This window comes from Vigna unguiculata, chromosome 7 (assembly GCF_037176805.1).
Source record: "Vigna unguiculata cultivar grain cowpea cultivar isolate G323 ecotype 2 chromosome 7, ASM3717680v1, whole genome shotgun sequence".
Taxonomy (NCBI): Eukaryota; Viridiplantae; Streptophyta; class Magnoliopsida; order Fabales; family Fabaceae; genus Vigna; species Vigna unguiculata.
In genome coordinates, this window is record NC_140798.1 from 42100909 (window position 1) to 42119535 (window position 18627).

The window sequence follows — 18627 nt, forward strand, 5'->3', positions numbered from 1 at the left end:
TTTACTTAGTATAGAATGTAGTTAGAAATATTCGATTAAGATTGAATTGATCAATGTCAAATAGTAGAGACATTGTATAGTATAACAATGTTAAATAAAAACTGTTGTATTTTATTAAATACTTAGAGAAATAATCAATCACATATCATGTATTTAAAAATAAATTCTTTCAATTAAAATTTACTTTAATAATTAGACCACATGAATGAAAGGGGTAAAGTCAAATATTATGTTTGATTCGACTAATTTACAAATCAGTCTTTTGGAAAACTCTAGATTGTTATTAATAAAAAAAAACAAGGTTTATTTACATAGTCATCCCTCGTTTCAGAAAGCTCTCAACCAGGGAAAGGTTTAATTAAAAAAATTCCTTGCCAAGATATCATGAATCTTTATAAAGTGAAGTTTCTAAAATGAGCAAGCAAGAGTGTATTTGGGTTTTAAAAGGCATTATGATTTTAACTCACTAAAATTCAAGTGTAAATACACCCTTACTGGCTCACCTTAGACTTAATTTTTTACGTGATAAGTGTGATTTATACCGGTGTAATATGTGCATGTATAGTGGACAGTGAAGGTTTACTGTTGTTGCCACTCCAGAATTGCATTATGTAGAGCATAGTTAGGTACCAAATCCGTGTGATCAAGCTTAAGGTTTGTCATGGGGGAAGTGTCGTGGCCACTATTCAACCACCCTCTTATTGCCTCTTCTTCATACGTAAAGCCATCTGCAGCTATGTATGGATCTTCCATTACTTCCTGCAAAACCAAAAGGTAAACGTCATGATTATCACAAGCAGATAAACGTTATGATTATCACAAACAGGAAAGCAATCGCGCGGAAACCCAATGTTTTAACTTGTGATTGCAATAATTCGCATATGCTATAACAGCGGTTGATTAGTAAGATGAGGAGGTGGAGGAGAAAAGAATAACCAGACCCCTTAATTGCTTATAAAAACTTAGTGTTAAAGCTGCAGAATAAAACTGTGTCAGAATTTTTATAGAATTCAACTAAATTTGGGGGCAGTTATTGGATAAGATGAAGTTGTAAGGGTCGCTAATCCATCCTGAACTTCAAAGGCAAGCATTTTTCAAAACAAAAAGTGCATTTGATGATGTTCACCTGGACAATGGGGCAGACAAAATGTGAAGGAACACGGCGAAGCTTCTTAGAAATCAAATATGGTTTGTCAATGCGAGTAGCTTTGAATGGTTCAAGAACAGTCCAAATTTCTGACACAAGGTCTGGCCTGTTCAACCGACTCTTTTCACAACACCTCAGTGCTAAATATGCCAGCAGTTCAGTTTGATAAAGTGGCCATTCACCAGCTGAAAAATCCAAAACTGCTTTAAGGTTTTCCTTCTCCAATGCACACTTCACATCCCTTACTAATCCCAAAAGTGGTCTTCCAGTTAGAAGTTGTAACAATATGACTCCAAATGAATATACATCTGATTCGGGTGTAAACTTGCCAGTAAGTAAATACTCTGGATCCACATACGCCAAATGTTCATTTGGGTTATTATATATTGTGTTTGCATCAGCTGAATCCAAACTTTGCTGGACTAAACTAGGAATGCCCAAGTCACTCAGTTTGGCAACAAGGTTAGCATCGAGGAGAACCTTACTAGGTTTCAAATTCCCATGGATAATACAAGGGTTGCTGGAGTGAATGAAGATTAGAGCAGAACATATATCTGTAGCAGTGGACATTCGAATTTGCCATGGAAGTGGATTCTTTTCTTTGCGGGCAAGGTGGCTTTCAAGGCTGCCATTGTTTAGGTACTCATACACAAGTGACCTAGACTCCGCACAGCTTCCAATTAGTGTTAACAAATTTGGATGTCTTACCCTACTCAAGACCTCTACCTGAAATTCAACAAATAATATAGCCAGCCAAAACGATAAAAAATTGAGTTCCTCATGGACACAACCCATGACAGAAGTATTCAGTCAAGCCATTTTGGATCAATTGCATAACATAATTTAATTTCAAACATACTGGAAGATCAGAAGCTTGGAATTATAGTGTGTGTATGTGTGCGTGCGCACATATATACTACATTTATACACATTAATCTGATGACGGGAACCAATTGGACCAAACTAAAGTGAAAATAAAATAGAACTCTGGCTATTGAGACTTCTAACTTATTTATATGAGAAGAGAAGGAAAAGAGTCATAGATGCACCATGTCAATAATTCCTTTCGCTCAAAAATATATCAAATTATCCAAAAATCTTCAGATATCGAATCAGGTAGGATAATCCATGAAGTGTTTATGTTGTATTATAAATATATGTGCAACTGTTCCAAAATGGTAGAGATGACAGGTATTAATCATGTAAAGCCCAAAACTCTTCTGAATAATTTTGGATGGAGGTGCGTAATGAGCATATTTTGTAGTCTAATTTCAGACTTTCAAGTTGACACTATTAACAGATAACATGAAATTTACCTGACGTTGGAATTTTGATAGACTCTCGTGACCATAAGAGGGTAACATTTTTATGGCAACATGCATGTTGCCAAGCAGTCCCTTGTAAACACTTCCATACCTTCCCTCTCCAATCTTCCAAGATGGGTCGAAATCATGAGTTGCCTCATTGATCTCTACAAAAGAAAATGCAGGGAATTCTACCTGATAAGAGAAGGAAGTATCCGCTTCACCAAATTTTCTAAGCACTTGGACTTCCCTAACTGCATTTGCATGCTCTATTCTAAGCCTATCTCTTTTTTCCCTGAAACTTATCAAAAGGTCCACAGCTGATATGATCTTCTCCTCAAACTCTGTTACCGTACACTGGGACTCAGAAATTTGGTTCATAAGTGCAGAATTTTGGTCTTTGACCATTTGCAATTCTTCAAGTATTTCATCCTGCTGATTCTTCATTTTCTGTACTTCTTGCTTTGACCTCGCCAATTGTTCTTCAACTTCTTTTCTTCTTCTTATTTCCTGAGCACAGCGGCTTTCAAATGCCTCATCCTGTCAAAAATGCAATTTGAAACTAGTTTCAGAAGAAATCTGGTAATCATTTTAGTTCATCAATAATCAGACAGCAATTCATTCAAACATATATTATACACATCTATGATCTATCCATACGAACAAGTTTATCAATTGGCTGCATTAAGCTGACTATTCTATTTATCTGATATTTGGGCTTTCACGTTAACCCAGTAGTACCCTATACATAAAGTAACGATGATAAGGGATTCAGGTGAAGGTAGTCTGCCTAACAGTCTGACTTAATTAAAGAGTAAATAGTCCAAAAGATCTTTCTCCATTGAAAATCAAGTATAAAGATATAGAAAAAGAACGGGAAACAGTGGCGTAATTATCTTTTTTCTTATTTTTAAGCAATAATACTTATACTCCAAATAGTAACCATCGAACAAAATTTGAGAAACCAAACCAGAGAGACCATTAGAAGAAAAAATATATCAGTTTTTATATTTAAGCAATGAACATTGTTTGTCATAAATCTTGATAGTACTATTTTCTATTTTCCATCTCTTTAATGTCACATTTTTTTTATTGATCAGAGCCTTTAATGTCACTCCATATACCCTTTTTGGTTTCATGCTCTTGGCATCTGTGGTGGTGTACCATTTATTTTGCTTGCTTGTTCCCTTTCTTCTAATCCCACCAGTAAAAGAAAATTAAACCAGACCAAAGATGCCAGACTAGGGATTGAAACAAATATATTTTTAGAATAAGAGACAATACCAAACTTGAAAACCCCCCCTGATACACGCTCTGATCTTATTCACAAGAAATCATAACTTTCAAGTGTGGACCTAGGAACAAAAATTCTCTTACAGTCCTACCATTAAAGAGTAGTAGCACACCTATAAAAAAAGAAACTTTTACTCAAAGGTTAAAGCAGAAAAATCACCTCTCACCTCATGAAACATCAAATCTGCCAACTTTGACCTGTCCGCGACCTTATTAAAGGACCGTTTTGTATTTAAGGAACGGTTGAAACTGATACTTTGGATTTCTTTCATATCACCAGAATCTGCAGAAACCTGTCACAAGTTATTCCCCTGACAGTCCTTATAGAAAATGATAAATGGCCTGATCTGAAGAATAGCTGTGTCATTCTAAATTGACAACAAACATAGAAAAGAAAGATCTAAAAAGAATACCTAAATATTTCAATGCATCAGGAGTCGATTTTGATGTAGATCTTTCTGTGTTTGAATTGAGCACCAACAATGCAGGCCCACCTTCTATGTCAGAAGTATGCTTACTATATACCCTGATTTAATTTGTGCATTTCATAAAAGTGGAAGATATAGAACACATTATCAGCTATGAGTTGCTGCCAACATTACAGAATATGATAAAAAAAAAATTAAGTGAAAGATCAAAACTTGTAATAAGGTCATTTAAGTGAACACATCATGATTAGTGGGAGTATTAAGGTCCCTTCTGCTTTACAAAACCATGAGTTTGCCTTTCTACTCATCCACACTCCGAATGTGATTCACAATTCATTTTGTAAATTGTCAACAAAATAAAACTAATGTTTTCTTTAGCTATTTCTGTCCACCAAAGCATCACGTGTCACTCTCTAACCTCCTACCACAAGGGTAATAACTTATTTTATACCATGTTCTTCAACAATTCCAGAACATAAGATCACTTTTTTCAATATATAGATTACACAACAATGCCATTTAAGTGATTTTTCAAATTTGATAGTTATGGAATGCTCAATGATCATGATTCACTCCTCATATTCTGACTTTTCAGTAAAGTATTTGAAAAAAAACAGATAGACGAGGAAAAAGATTACTCAATAGTGCTGTTCACTTAATTACCAACAAAAAATGAGAAAAATCTCTTTTCAAGGGGTTTCCTTTTTGTAACAGTCCAAATCATAAAACCATTCATCAATAAAGAATTGAAGCCAAACCAAATTGAATAAATATACTGTTTCTAAACAGCCCATCCATCCATATCATAAACTGCTCTAAAGATATTGACAAGGCTTGTGCAGCCCATCTAATATTGACATAAGACATTAGAATCATTTCATTGCAGGCAGTACAGTTATCATTTTCATTTACATTTTTACCTAGTACATATGAGGTTGCCCTTGCAAATGAACCAAATATTACATGATAGCAATGCTTGTTCGCGTATAAAAATAGCCTTCTCCGAATCTTGCTTTGCCAGTTTGCTGCAACTCCAACCACTATAGTTTAGTAATGAATAAAAGATGCAAATTAAAACAGCTCTAACTTAGACTTGAAAGCAAACTCATAGAAATTGGCCTTTTATTTGGATATTGTTCTCTGCATCACTCTTTTACATAGTACTTATATTATAAACTTTGTTGGACACTAGGGAAGTTTCACTTCAGATCTCTTGTCAATATCCTCAACCCAAGTGGTACTTTCTAGTCCCAACTCTTTTTAATACCGGTGACCCAACATGAACACCAATGTAGTATGGCAGTATTAAGGTAGAAACTTTTCTCAATTTGAATTTTGAAAATTAAAATTATATATTCCTCATGTTTTATGAACTTCTATACATAACTAGATATGTATCTTACATGTCTTATATATATTTAGATTAATAATATCGTCATATCAGATGTGTATTGTATCTTATACACATATTGTGTTTGTGCATCATTGCTTAAAATTAAGAGCCACAGAGGTTTGGAATTGATACCCCATGTTATATCCATCTGCTGCTGCTCCCACTACAAGCCATCTAATACTGTGTTGAGCAATAGCTTCTGTGATCCCTTTCTCAATATCATCCATCTCAATCAACAATTTACAGGCCCGTACCTATGCACACATACGCCATAATGTAAACAAAATCTGGATTTCTTCATGAAATAGCTATAAACATAACAATGATCTTCCATTACTATTATTTTGAACTGTTTAAATATAATTAAAATCAAAAGTTCACAGTATACTTTAGAGAAGGTAGCGTTCCCTTTTGAAAGACCCTTCAGGTAGACACTTATCTAGTTGCTCTTAAAATAAAGGTAAAAGATCAATTTACAACTTCAAGTTGTGTCATGTATATTTTGATTCTCGATATTTCAAAACATGCAACACAATCCCTACAAATTAAGAGAGACTGAGATATTTTTTAAGGACCAAAGAGCAGTTGAACCCAAGGTAGATTTTGAACTTTCCCATTGAAAATTTTGGTAAAAAAATGTGAGCATGACCTTATGAAGTGATGATTGATCGAAAGTTATGGAGTGACAAATCGTGCACTTTAAAATGTTTACCGCATTGCTCATTTTTAAGTTAAACGGAGGACCAAATTCACATTTGAATTGAATTTCTTATTTACTAAAATAAATACAAGTAGATTACATATTCAGTGTCAAAAATTTATCTACAGAAACGAAAAAATACGAAAAAGATAATACCCCTGCAGGAACCAGATCAAGAATGTATTGGTCTAGGAGTTCGTGCACTGATTGATTTCCCTGATCCTGGAATGCCTGGATTGGAAGGTCTTTTGGTTCATACCCAGAGAGATTCCTGTCTGTTGCACATGCTTATAAACAGAAAAAAAAAAGAAGAAAAAAAACGTTCATAGTTTGTTAAATATTACCAAACTAACAGATAAGACCAACACTGCCTAGTATGAATATAGCCAGAATAAGATCAGTATTTACGAGAGAGGTTATATATCAAAAATAAAAGTCAGTACCAAAATAGACCACATAAATTTCTCATTTTTTCTCACAGTTTTAATTTTATGCTCCACTAAAGTTAACATCACAGCTTATTTGATGACAAAAAACAAGTCTCTAAGATTCAATGCGTCCTTAATCCTTAAGCAATAACTGCAAAAAAATTCATTATTTGTCATATGTGTGTTTTTCACAGAAGTTTTTATCAAACAAAAAACTTGTTCTAGATGGCAAATGAGTTTAGTTATTCATTAATTATCCGAAACAGAATGGTTGATCAAGCTCTTTTTACAATAATAAGCAACACAAAAGATTGGCTATAAGTTCAATTTAGTCATATAAATGAGTCAAATCTCAAGTTTTATAAGCTTAATATTAAACTATGTAAGTGTGTGAGTCACCAAAAAAAAAATTAGATAAGAAAGAGGGTTTCAAGATAATAATAATTTACATATTTGTATCACTTAGTAAGTAGTAATTTTATTTAGAATTATAATGACATGCATTGTCACATTTTTTTTTCTATCTCATCCTATGTTTACTTCATCGTCTATCATTAAAATGCCCACAATGTAATTCAAAAATCCTTCGAGATAAAGTCCCGCAAAGGAAAAAAAATAAAAACTAAAAAGTTATAAATGAGTTGAACAGCAGACCAATCTCCAAATTTTTAAACAAACCAAGCCCAAACCTTAAATTTGGCTAATTTGAACCAATGAAAAAAGCTTAAGGTTCATCTTTATATTTGCAAGTCAAACCTAAGCTTCAAGTCATCAGCTGACTCACTCTAGACTCAATTACGCTCTTCTTACCCTTATTCTTTTAAAACCTTGATACACTTGCCACAAATCAAATATCACCCCAATCACACCAAATTAATAAGCAGTTTCACCATTTATAGCTTAATCATTCATTTCATCAATCACTAGCAGTAAATGCAAAACGACATAATCCAATATTTGTCTTTTCATCTTCACCCTCAAATTCAAGAGTTTAAAACAGCATTGTCAGTCTTCCTTCCTTCTTCTGAAAGGTCCTCGACCTCGAGCTTTTCTTCAATTGATATATTGCAGACATAATAGCCAACCCAAAAAGTCAATCCAAACAAAGCAACCATTCAAACCCAACAACCAAATTAAACCAACAATTAACCAACCCAGCAACCAATTTTCCACTAAAACTCCACACATTCGTCAAAACGTTTGATGAAAAGAAAACAACCACAGGACGTACCTTTATTTATTTATTTTTATGTATAAAAAAAAAGAAGAGAATTTACGTTTTCTACTCAAAAGGCATAATTAAAGAGAAACTCACAGAATGAATCGAGGGAGTAAGGTCGGTGAATATGAAGAAGACAAACATTCTTGCCCGAGAAATTCTTAACCGTCCAATGCAACAGTTGCTGCGTCTTCTCCGCGTTCTTTCCCACCGCCACATACACTGTGTCAGTGTCGGCGTCCTCCACCACGATGCTACCCATCGGATCCGAACCAACCAAATTGCGGCGAATCGGTGCAAGAACGGCGCTCGGCAGAATCTTTCTGAGTTACAGAGACCCAGCGATTCACAAATCAGAGGAAGAAGGTAGCGAAAATAGAAGAGAGGGAGAAGGAAGAATCAACAACAGGAATTGGGAAGGACTTTTTGAGGACTGTGAAAACTGAAGTGAAGTAGAAGGAATTGATTTTTATGGCATCAGAGCTTCAAAAAAGTTGTTTCTTCTTCTATGAGTGGGCCCCGTGGGAGAAACGTTGGTGAACCGCAATGGTGAAGGAGTACCACATCGGATATGAAGATTAGCTCAGGAGAAAGGTTACAAATTGTTTGGATTAGAACTATTTTCTGCAGTATGCCTAGAGAAAAAATAATTCACTCTTTTTGTAAGTTAAAACCTATATTCAAGTTCAAAGTATCAATTTTAAAAATGTATATAAAGAAACCTTTATAAATTAACTTTAACACTTTTAATTTTTCAATTCTTTGAGAATAATAAAAAAAAAACTCTGAATGAGCATAACGCGTATGGATATAGTGTGTGAGTTAAGCAACTTAATATAAAAAAACATTAATAGAAACTTGTGGGGGACTAATAATAATGTAGTGACACTTTTAATAGAGCAAGCTTTCAAGACAAATGAAAAGACAAATTCTCATTTAAAATAACTATTGGATAGTATAATGATGAAGAGGCTCTAAGAAGGTTCCATGCATGTCTCATTCATCTCTAACAGATTCCAGAATAATTCATGAAAATTAAAAATTAAAAATAATTGTACAAAGTTCAAACATCTCAGCAACTGAGAAAGCAGAAAACAAAAATTGGGATGCAAAAGTTTAAACTATTGATTTGTATTTAGGAGCACATAACGATGTTTTTTTTTATCGTTTTGTTTTCATTTATTTGTTTCATACCCAACAGACGTTTTACTGCATCTCTAAACTGAATATCTTATTACAGTTTATCTTCAATAAAACTACTATTTTAATATGATTTTTTTCTCCAAAAAATTGTTTGAATTTGAAAAAAAAAAACTTCTATGATGATTTTTTTAATTTTAAAAAACTTATATTTATATGATCTATTTTAAGATAACACTTTTATCGGTGAAATTTTGTTTTTAAAGATTCTCTTGTAGTTAAAACACCAACAATCTTTTAGATTATGTCTTACTGTTTTTTATTTTTTATTTATAGAAAGTCTAAAATAAGAAGAGATGCTTTTTACATTATTATGTAGAAGTCAACAGTATAGAACAACATGTAATAGAGTATCAGTTGTGTGCATACAAGTAGCTTTATTTTATCCCAATTGTACTATCTGTATATTACAAAACAACCATACACTCTGACAACCTATAATAAATAAATAATCATTTCATAATTAACTATGTAAATAGTTTATTTACATTTTTTTAATTAAACCATCGATATGCATTACTATATTATTATTAAAATAAGTTGTCAAGGGAGGGTTTATTTGAAAAATAATATAAAAATATAAGATTTTGTTTTTAAAAAGAAAATCCTGAAAAAACTACACAGCCAGAACAAGTTTTGTAAGGGTTAAAGAAACGAAAGGAGTAGAATAGAATAGAAGCTGCACTATCTCTGATCCACCAAGTCACTTCTCCTGTGAGGGTGCTATGATTCTCTTTCTAAATTATCGGTTTGCAATTATGATAATTTGTATAACTAAAAGTAGCGCTGGGCAAAGTTAGTTTAACTTTACTAAACTACAGTTAACTGAACTATTAAAAATTAAAAGTAATTGAACTAATTATACTAATAATTGATTTGAACTGTAAAACAATTCAGTTTGAAGAAATTATACTTTGACCAGTTAATTAAAAACTGAACTCAAATCCATTTTTATCTTTTGTTTCGCTTTCTCCATTTTTGAATTTACGATGTCATGACGTTGTGCAAGCATATGTATCATATAAATTATCAAACTATACATTGGTTTGTTCATATTTTTTAACTATAAATAATTTATCAGAGCTTATTAATTAAGTAATTATAATATATAACTCTTAATAAAATAAAATGACTGCGTATTTAACTTGTCTTATAATGTCATTAATATTTTAAGTGATTTTAATCCTGAAATGGTTCTTAATAACAACAACTATGATACGAGAGCACTGATATGTAATACTTTCATTTAAATAAAATAGTTATTTTTTATTTTATATACTTTATATAATTTTATATGAAAACTTTATATACTTTTTAGTTGATATTTTTAAATTTATTTTAAGTTTTTAAAAATGATGAATTTTTTTTTTTTTGTAGATATAACCTCTTATGACGAAGTGAGACCTTCAAGTATAATTAATTTAGATGATGGAAGATGTATTAATATTTTGATTTTAGTGTATTGAAATATGATATATATTTCAAGTATTATTTCCTAAGTACTTTTAAATTATAAAACAGTGCAATTCAATTCAAAATTAAGACAATTCGATTACATTTCGGTTCAAAAGTAGCCCAGTTGATCCAAAATCAGTGTAATTCAATTCAAAAACAATGTAGTTAAGTTCAAAAGTGGTGTAATCCAATTAAAAAATAGTGCAGTTCAGTTCAAAAATAGTTCAAACATAGTGCAGTTCATAAAACAATTCAGTTTATAACAGTTCAGTTCAGTTCATATTAAAATGCAGTGCAGTTCAGTACAATTCAGATTATTAGAAAAATTATTAGTGCAGTACAGTTTGTCTGAACTATTTTCCAGTTCAGTGCAGTTCAGACAAACTATTTTTTAGTTTAGTGCAGTTATTGATAGTGTAGTGCAGTTCGGTATATTTTGCCCAGCCCTAACTAAAAGTATATATCTATTTTTTTTTATTTATTGATTTGAAACTATGAAAAGAAAAAAATGATGACTTTTTAATTTTATAAAAAAAAACGGTGAATACACTTATTTTTGAAAAAAAATAAAGTAATTGTTTTAAGCCTTTAAATACGTGTTTGCCTTTTCTAATATTAATTTGAGAATTATTTATTTCAATTTTTTCACTTAGTTATTTTAATTCATCATAAATTTGTATAATCACCCAGATATTTGTTTACAGATGTGGTTTTTTTGAATAGAGTAGCCTTCTTTCTATTCTTTTTTCGTTTAAATAATTTATAATTACATCACATAATATTTGAGAATATACTTTTATCCATTATTTTTTTTAAGTAAAAATAGTAAACCTAATAATTGCTTCTCTGATTTGTTACTTAAAAAATCAACTTTTTTTTGGAAAAACATAATTTTCATCAAAATACCTATTATTTACTTGGATCAAGTATTATTAGATGCGGAAATATTGGAAATTGAAATTTGGTAACCTACAGATTTGTGTAGTAAAGATAATTTATATACATTTAAATAAATAAATTTGTATTTTAGATTTATTTTCATACACGAAATAGTAAAATCAGTTTGATGACACTTTTTTATATAACCACAAAAATAGGTAATTTAGTCGGGTCCTCGATCTATCTTGGGTTGATTACATAATGAGTCAATTTAATTCGACTCACTTATTAGTGAGTCAACAAAATTTGAATCTGATCTGGACCATCACGGGTTGGTGGGTTAAACAAGTTAAAAAGGTAAACTATAATTTTGATTAAAATTTAAATAAACTTCGATAAAATCCAAATGCAGTCCAAAAGATATTAAACTCTAATTACAAACTAAAATTACAAAAATATCAATGTGTTGGCTAAAAAACAACATAATCATACCAAAATGTACAATCCAAATAATAAAAAATATTTATGTAATCATTTATTTGTGGGTTGGTGAGTCAACTCGGCTCACCATGGATTCAACCGGAATAAGTCGAGTTCTAGGTTGATTGAATCAAATATTAACATGTATTAAAATTTGTAAAAAAATTTCAATTCAACCTGATCAAAACTCATGGTAGACCAGATTACCTTGCAAATTTCAATATATTTTGACAATTTTACTTTTTTTATCATTAAAATTTGTTGACTAGGGTTAACGACATGTAATATTGTTCATTAATACATATTCGGAATGGTTACATTAATTTTTAAACTAAATTTAAAACAAATTATACTCAAAATTTAATTTTTATTTTTATTTCAAAATTTCTTTCTTCATTTTTTAAACAAAAGAGGTGATTTTATTCTATATTTTTAATATATAAAGAAATTATTCATTTTTTTTATCTCTCTCATATTACTTTAAAAAACTCTCATGAAAGCATTAACAAATATTTTTGTAATTATCACAGTCACTTTTATGATTATTGACTATTACGGTCTTAATATTAATTAATAACAAGGAAAATAGTTTAATTTAGATTTTATTTTTCATTTAAAGTGTACTTCCTTCAGGTAAGAGATTTTCAATTCCTTCCCAAATATCTTTGATGTATGGAAAATCTTTATTACAAGTTCACACGATAATCCTAAATACTAGAAATCATACATGAGAAACAGTAAAATCTGAGATACGAATAAAACGGATTTTGGTTGATGAAATTGTTATAAACCCGTCAATTATATGCTCTAAATAGAGACTCGTATTTAAGAAATTAAAGCGAGTTTAATGAGAAAATTGATAATCAAAGATGAAAATTCACAAATTTATTACCAGAAGATACCAGGTTAAAAGTAATATTATTTTACACGCATATATTATTAATATTAGGCACGGTATCTATTTAGATAAGAGTGTATTAATTTTGGTTTTCTATTCAATTAAATTTCAACTCTTTAAAAAGTACATCAATTAGATTTTTTTCAAAAAATATAAAATAAAAATTCTAACAACGTTAATATTATATCATATGTCAATATCTGAGCTTTTTTATAAAATTTTTTTCAAAAATTTTGGTTACTACGTAAGGTACATAACATTGTTGGTGTCATGATTATCTTAATTTCAATTTAACATTTATACATGTCTTTCTGAATAAATTTAGTCCATACTCATTTATCTTTTATTTAATTTCGTTCTAAATTTTTTTTCCAAAATTATCCGATAAACTCAATAAGTTTTACGTAATTTAAAAATAAATGTCAAATACAATTTAAATATTATTTTTTTTTATCTTTCGAGATATTTTTCAAAAATAAAATCGTAACTCAATTTCAATAGGGCGGACAATATTATGTTATACTTAGACATACACTTAACTTTTTCATCAACAATAATTCAAATTTTGTGTAAGTCTAAGAATTGCAGGATAAAAAGAAAAAAAAAAATAGAACAAATATAATTTACATAAAAATCACGAGCTACATGCTCACTTGAAAACTATAGTAAAATTAAGTTTAATTATTTAATTAATAAATTTAGTGATTCACATTGCGTGAAATGTATTGTTCTTACATAATTTTGTTTATTTAAGAATACAAATGCAGATGTCTAATCTGACAACATAATAACAAAAAAAGATGCTGTTGATAAAAATCAAATTAATAATCGTTCTTTTTGAACAATGAAATACTATAGCAAGTGAAAATTATTAGGATTCCTATTAAATGTCATCTATCTAATTTCTAATTTTTATGAGATGAGAAGTTAAAAGGTGTTGAATAATTAATTTATTCTCTTTATATATTTTTTTTTCATACTACTTTTTTAATATTTACTTATTTTTTTAATTTACATATTAAATTTATTTTCATGTAAAATATGTTTTATTATTATTTTTTTATAATTTTAATAATTGAATAAAATTTAAAAAAATAATTATAAATCATTTATATATAATTTTATATAATATATAACAATAAAAACATTTTAATAATATAAATTTTTTATTTATTAATTTTTTAATATATCACATCAATTAATTTAATAATAAATTTTTACAAATTTTGTTATTTTATTTATTCTAAAATCATCTTCAGACCTTTTAAAAAAAATAACACCTTGATCCTTTTTATCTATTCCTCTCTCCCTCTTTCCAATTATTTCACACAACCTAATCGACCAAAATCAACAAACACGAAACAATACAACAGGTTAAGATAGATCTGGGATAACAGAAAAATTTACAATGTATATCAGATTGCAAACAAGGATTCCGAATCCCATTATATTGCTCCACTGGACTTTCTCAATTACAAACCTAATCTTAAATATCAAATACGAAAACACAAAAGAAAATTATAATATTAGTTCAAACAGTAACAAAACAAAATTATAAATACATAAATATAAAAATAGAATATAGAGTAAAAATTCACACACACACACACATATATATATATATATATTGTTATGAATTAATGATTGTCCATTGATTTGATACATTTACTGATATGATTCATTACTCTTTATGGTAAATATTTGTATTAACTAAGTTGATTTGTTTCCTTTATGGATTACATATTGTATCTATAAATAGGACTCTTCCTATCAATAATAATACACAGATGAGTTGCTCCCTATTCTCTCATTCTATAGTCTCTCTTGTTTCTTCTCTTCTCTATTATCTGTCGTCATTCTCTATGTTATTCGCTTTATTTCATAACACGTTATCAGCACGATGCTCCAATCAATTGAGGACTAGTGGAAGCTTTTTCTCTATAACGACAGTGTTATGCGTCTCTCAATCCAGGCTCTTTCTAATCCTTTTTCAAATTATAATTTTACCTTATATTCTTCCTCTTGTGATAAGAATTATTTAACTTTATCAATTTTCATCTTCGTCTTATTATTTTTATTTTTATTATGACGGTGATTATTATTATTATTAATATTATTATGTTATATGATAGTTCTAAACACGCGAAAAGTTGCAAAATTTGGATTTGTGACTCTTGATATTACAAGGAAGAATTTCTTATATTGGAATTTTAAATGTTGAAATACATTTATATGCAATTGATATTGGGATACCATTGAATAAAGAAATAAAGCATCTAAGATATTAATTTGCTCATGCGACAAAAATATTATGAAAAGAGATTTCACAAATATTATGAATTTATTTCATGCCTATGTATGGCTGGCTGGACAAAGCAATAAAGCTTTTGATGAAAAATCATGAGATCCGCCTAATCTGCTCCATTCCCAGAAGTGAATGCAGCAATAAATATTATGAATTTATTTCATGCCTTTGTATGGCTAAACAAAGCAATGAGCTTTTGACCTCAAGAAAATCATGAAACATGTCCAAATTGGTTCTGCTCCATTCCCAGAAGTGAATGCAGCAACATTTGATTTATATTTTTATGATCGTGATCATGATCATGATTTTGGACATGGTTATAAAGAAAATTTCAAAGACACATTTTGTCACCAGAAGTGGCACAATAATGTGAAAAAAAGGAAAAGGAAAATGTGAAAATATTGACAAAAAGATGAAAGTATATATTATCATTACTGTGGTAAAGACCATTTGAGTTGTACTTATTGTACACCAAAACATCTTACAAATAATGAGAAGAACATAGAAACACATTTTGCTTATGAAGATGGTGATTCTGATTATGGCCATATGGATGCTAATCATGTTGATATTGTTATTTTCTTTGTTAAAGCAAATGGAAGCATTGATCACCTCATTGATTATGAGAGTGTTAAAAAAAATCTCATATTGATATTTACGTTTATATGAAAAATGAATGTTTGCACTAGTACCAAAAGATATGTGTCTTATTGATTGTGCAACAACTTATACAATTCTCAAGAGTAATAAATTTTTCTCTTGTTTGATAATGTGAGACATCGATGTTAGTATTATTTATAGTACTACAAATATATTTGAAGACTCTAAAAGAGCTATTATACTTCTACCAAGAAGTTGAATAGAAACTTATTAAGTTTCAATGATATTTGTCTAAATGGATATTATATTGAGACAAACAATGAAAAAGATATGAAATATCTTTATATCTTTATGATTGAGTTGAAAAAGAAAGTGCATTGGAGAAATTATCAACATTCTCTTATAGTTTGTACTACAAGTTTATTAGTACAATTTAAATGCATGTCATGGTAAACTAGAAGTTTACAAATCAAAATGATTGTCTTGTTTGACATGATTAGTTATTATGATGCGAAAAAGAAAAAAAAGGGTTGAAAAACTCATGTGAACACGTTTGAAGCGTGGTAGACCTATTGGTTCCAAAGATAAAAAACTCTTGAATGAGAAAGGGGGCTAATATGCAAAATAACCTAATCGAAAAGGTTGAAATCTCAAAAGATTCATTTGACATAATTAATAGTTCGGTTCCAGAAGAACCTCAGGTACCTGACATGGTTGAAAATGATGAGATCTCAATAAATTATGTCATGAATCATATAATATGGAACCAAAATGAAGTTAACATTGACGAAACTTTTACTTATAACATAGCGATAAATGCTATGAATGACAATGAGGATCAATAAACAATGATCATTGAAGATTATCGGCGAAGAAAAGATTGGCCAAATGAAAATATGCAAAGAAGCACAATTGTATTTGCTTACTGAACGAAAGGTTTTTGGACGTATAGTTCGCACACCTGAAGTTGTGAAACTTGTTGGGTACATATGGATTTTTGCGCAAAAATCAAATTAAAAAAGATGAAATTGTTAGCTACAAAGCATAATTGGTTGCTCAAGGTTGTTCACAAAACCTTGTATTGATTAGTGAAAAAACATGTTCACTAGTATTGGATGCAACAACATTACAATATTCGATTATCCTAGTTGCACAACAAGGTTTGCATTTACATCTAATGGATGATGTTACAACCTATTCGTACGGTTCTTTTGAGAATCATATTTATTTGAAAATCCCTGAAGGATTTTATTTGTCCAACAAGACAAACTCTAAAGAGGGTTATTCAATAAAATTGAACATGCTCTTTTATTGATTAAAGAAATCAAGACGTGTGTGGCATAACCGTCTTATTGAATACTTATTAAAAGAAGGATATAAAAATGATCCTATTTGTTCTTGTATTTATATGAAAAGATCCAAATAATGAATTTGCCATAATTATTGTTTATGTAGATGACATAAACATCGTTGGAATTCCTAATAAGCTCACAAAGGCAATTGATTACTCAAAGAAATAATTTGAGATGAATGATCTTTGAAGGGCAAAGTCTTATTTGAAATTAGAAATTGAGTATTCAAATAAAGGTGTTTTTATACGTCAAGAAGCTTATATAATTAAGGTGCTTAAAATGTTCTAAATGGACAAGTCATGTCCATTATGCACTCTAATAGTTGTGAGGTCGTTAGATGTTGATAAAGACTCTTCTTAGACCTCAAGAAAATGATGAAAATCTTCTTGGTCTAGAAGCACCATATCTTAGTGTCATAGAAACACTAATGTATCTTGCGAATTATACTCGATCTAATATTGCATTTGCTATAAATTTGTTAAGCAAGATATAGTTCTTCAACTACAAGAAGAAAATGGTTTGGAGTAAAACATATACTTCGTTACTTTAAGGGTACTACGAATATGAGCTTATTCCATCCAAATGATTCAGATTCAGACCAATGGGTTATGGATATGCATGTTATTTTACATATTCTTACAATGTCACAATGGTTGATCACAAACAAGATGTTTGTTCACATGTGGTAGCACAATAGTTTCATGAAGGTATATGAAACAAACCATAGTAGCAACATCGTCTAATCATACAAATTACGAGGAAAGTTGTGAATATGTTTGGTTAAGGTTTATAATTCAACATGTGCAAGAAACTTGTGACTATCCTCGAGAAAGATGGAATCAACAACCATATATGAAGACAATAGTGTATTGTTCAATTGACAGGATGATATAGATATCCAAAAATTCGTTCATCTGAAAATATGACAAGTCTATTTGTAAAGTTTTTGCCAAGAAAAACTTTTGAGCAAATGACTCACAAATTCGGACTCACCTTAATGATGTAGGTTTACATGAGGGGGAGAAATAGAATATGTGATGAACAATATTGTATTAAAGAATACAGAATGTTGTACTCTTTTTCCTTCACTAGGTTTTTTTATCCCAAAGGGTTTTTCCTAGTAAGGTTTTAACGAGGCACATTCTTTATCAATGGACACTCAAGAGGGAGTGTTATGAATTAATGATTGTCCATTGATTTGATACATTTACTGATATGATTCATTACTCTTTATGGTAAATATTTGTATTAACTAAGTTGATTTGTTTCCTTTATGGATTACATATTGTATCTATAAATAGGACTCTTCCTATCAATAATAATACACAGATGAGTTGCTCCCTATTCTCTCATTCTATAGTCTCTCTTGTTTCTTCTCTTCTCTATTATCTGTCGTCATTCTCTATGTTATTCGCTTTATTTCATAACATATATAAAATTATCTAACAATTTTTCTGTATTTACTTTCCCTTTTACAAAACGAAGTCTTAGTGGTGCCAAAAGTTGAAAATCATCCTTTAACTAACCTTCCCTTCTGACTGGTAGT

At 29.9% G+C, this 18627-nt stretch overlaps 1 protein-coding gene across 2 annotated transcripts; it reads right to left on the bottom strand.

Annotated features, from left to right (window-relative positions):
- Positions 1-206: 206 nt before the first annotated feature.
- LOC114190731 (U-box domain-containing protein kinase family protein) lies at positions 207-8539 on the bottom strand. Of its 2 annotated transcripts, none has more exons than XM_028079723.2 (9): positions 8009-8539; positions 6422-6540; positions 5698-5819; positions 5093-5197; positions 4158-4270; positions 3912-4027; positions 2464-2991; positions 1127-1873; positions 207-759 (listed from the first exon to the last, which is right to left on the bottom strand). In XM_028079723.2, the coding sequence occupies exons 1-9, from the start codon at positions 8172-8174 to the stop codon at positions 580-582; spliced, it is 2196 nt and encodes a 731-aa protein (XP_027935524.1). In that variant the 5' UTR covers positions 8175-8539; the 3' UTR covers positions 207-579. The 2 variants fall into 2 exon arrangements, with proteins under 2 accessions (XP_027935524.1, XP_027935523.1); XM_028079722.2 differs by having other exon boundaries at positions 6422-6552; positions 8009-8537.
- Positions 8540-18627: the final 10088 nt, after the last annotated feature.

Excerpts from the sequence above, each read along its gene's own strand:
- LOC114190731 (XM_028079722.2), bottom strand. The coding sequence starts at position 8,174 with ATGGGTAGCATCGTGGTGGAGGACGCCGACACTGACACAGTGTATGTG. Across the intron at positions 5,198-5,697 it reads GCAGATGGATATAACATGGG|CAAACTGGCAAAGCAAGATT; the intron begins GTATCAATTCCA and ends TTGGAGTTGCAG. Across the intron at positions 4,028-4,157 it reads TGATGCATTGAAATATTTAG|ATTCTGGTGATATGAAAGAA; the intron begins GTATTCTTTTTA and ends AGGTTTCTGCAG.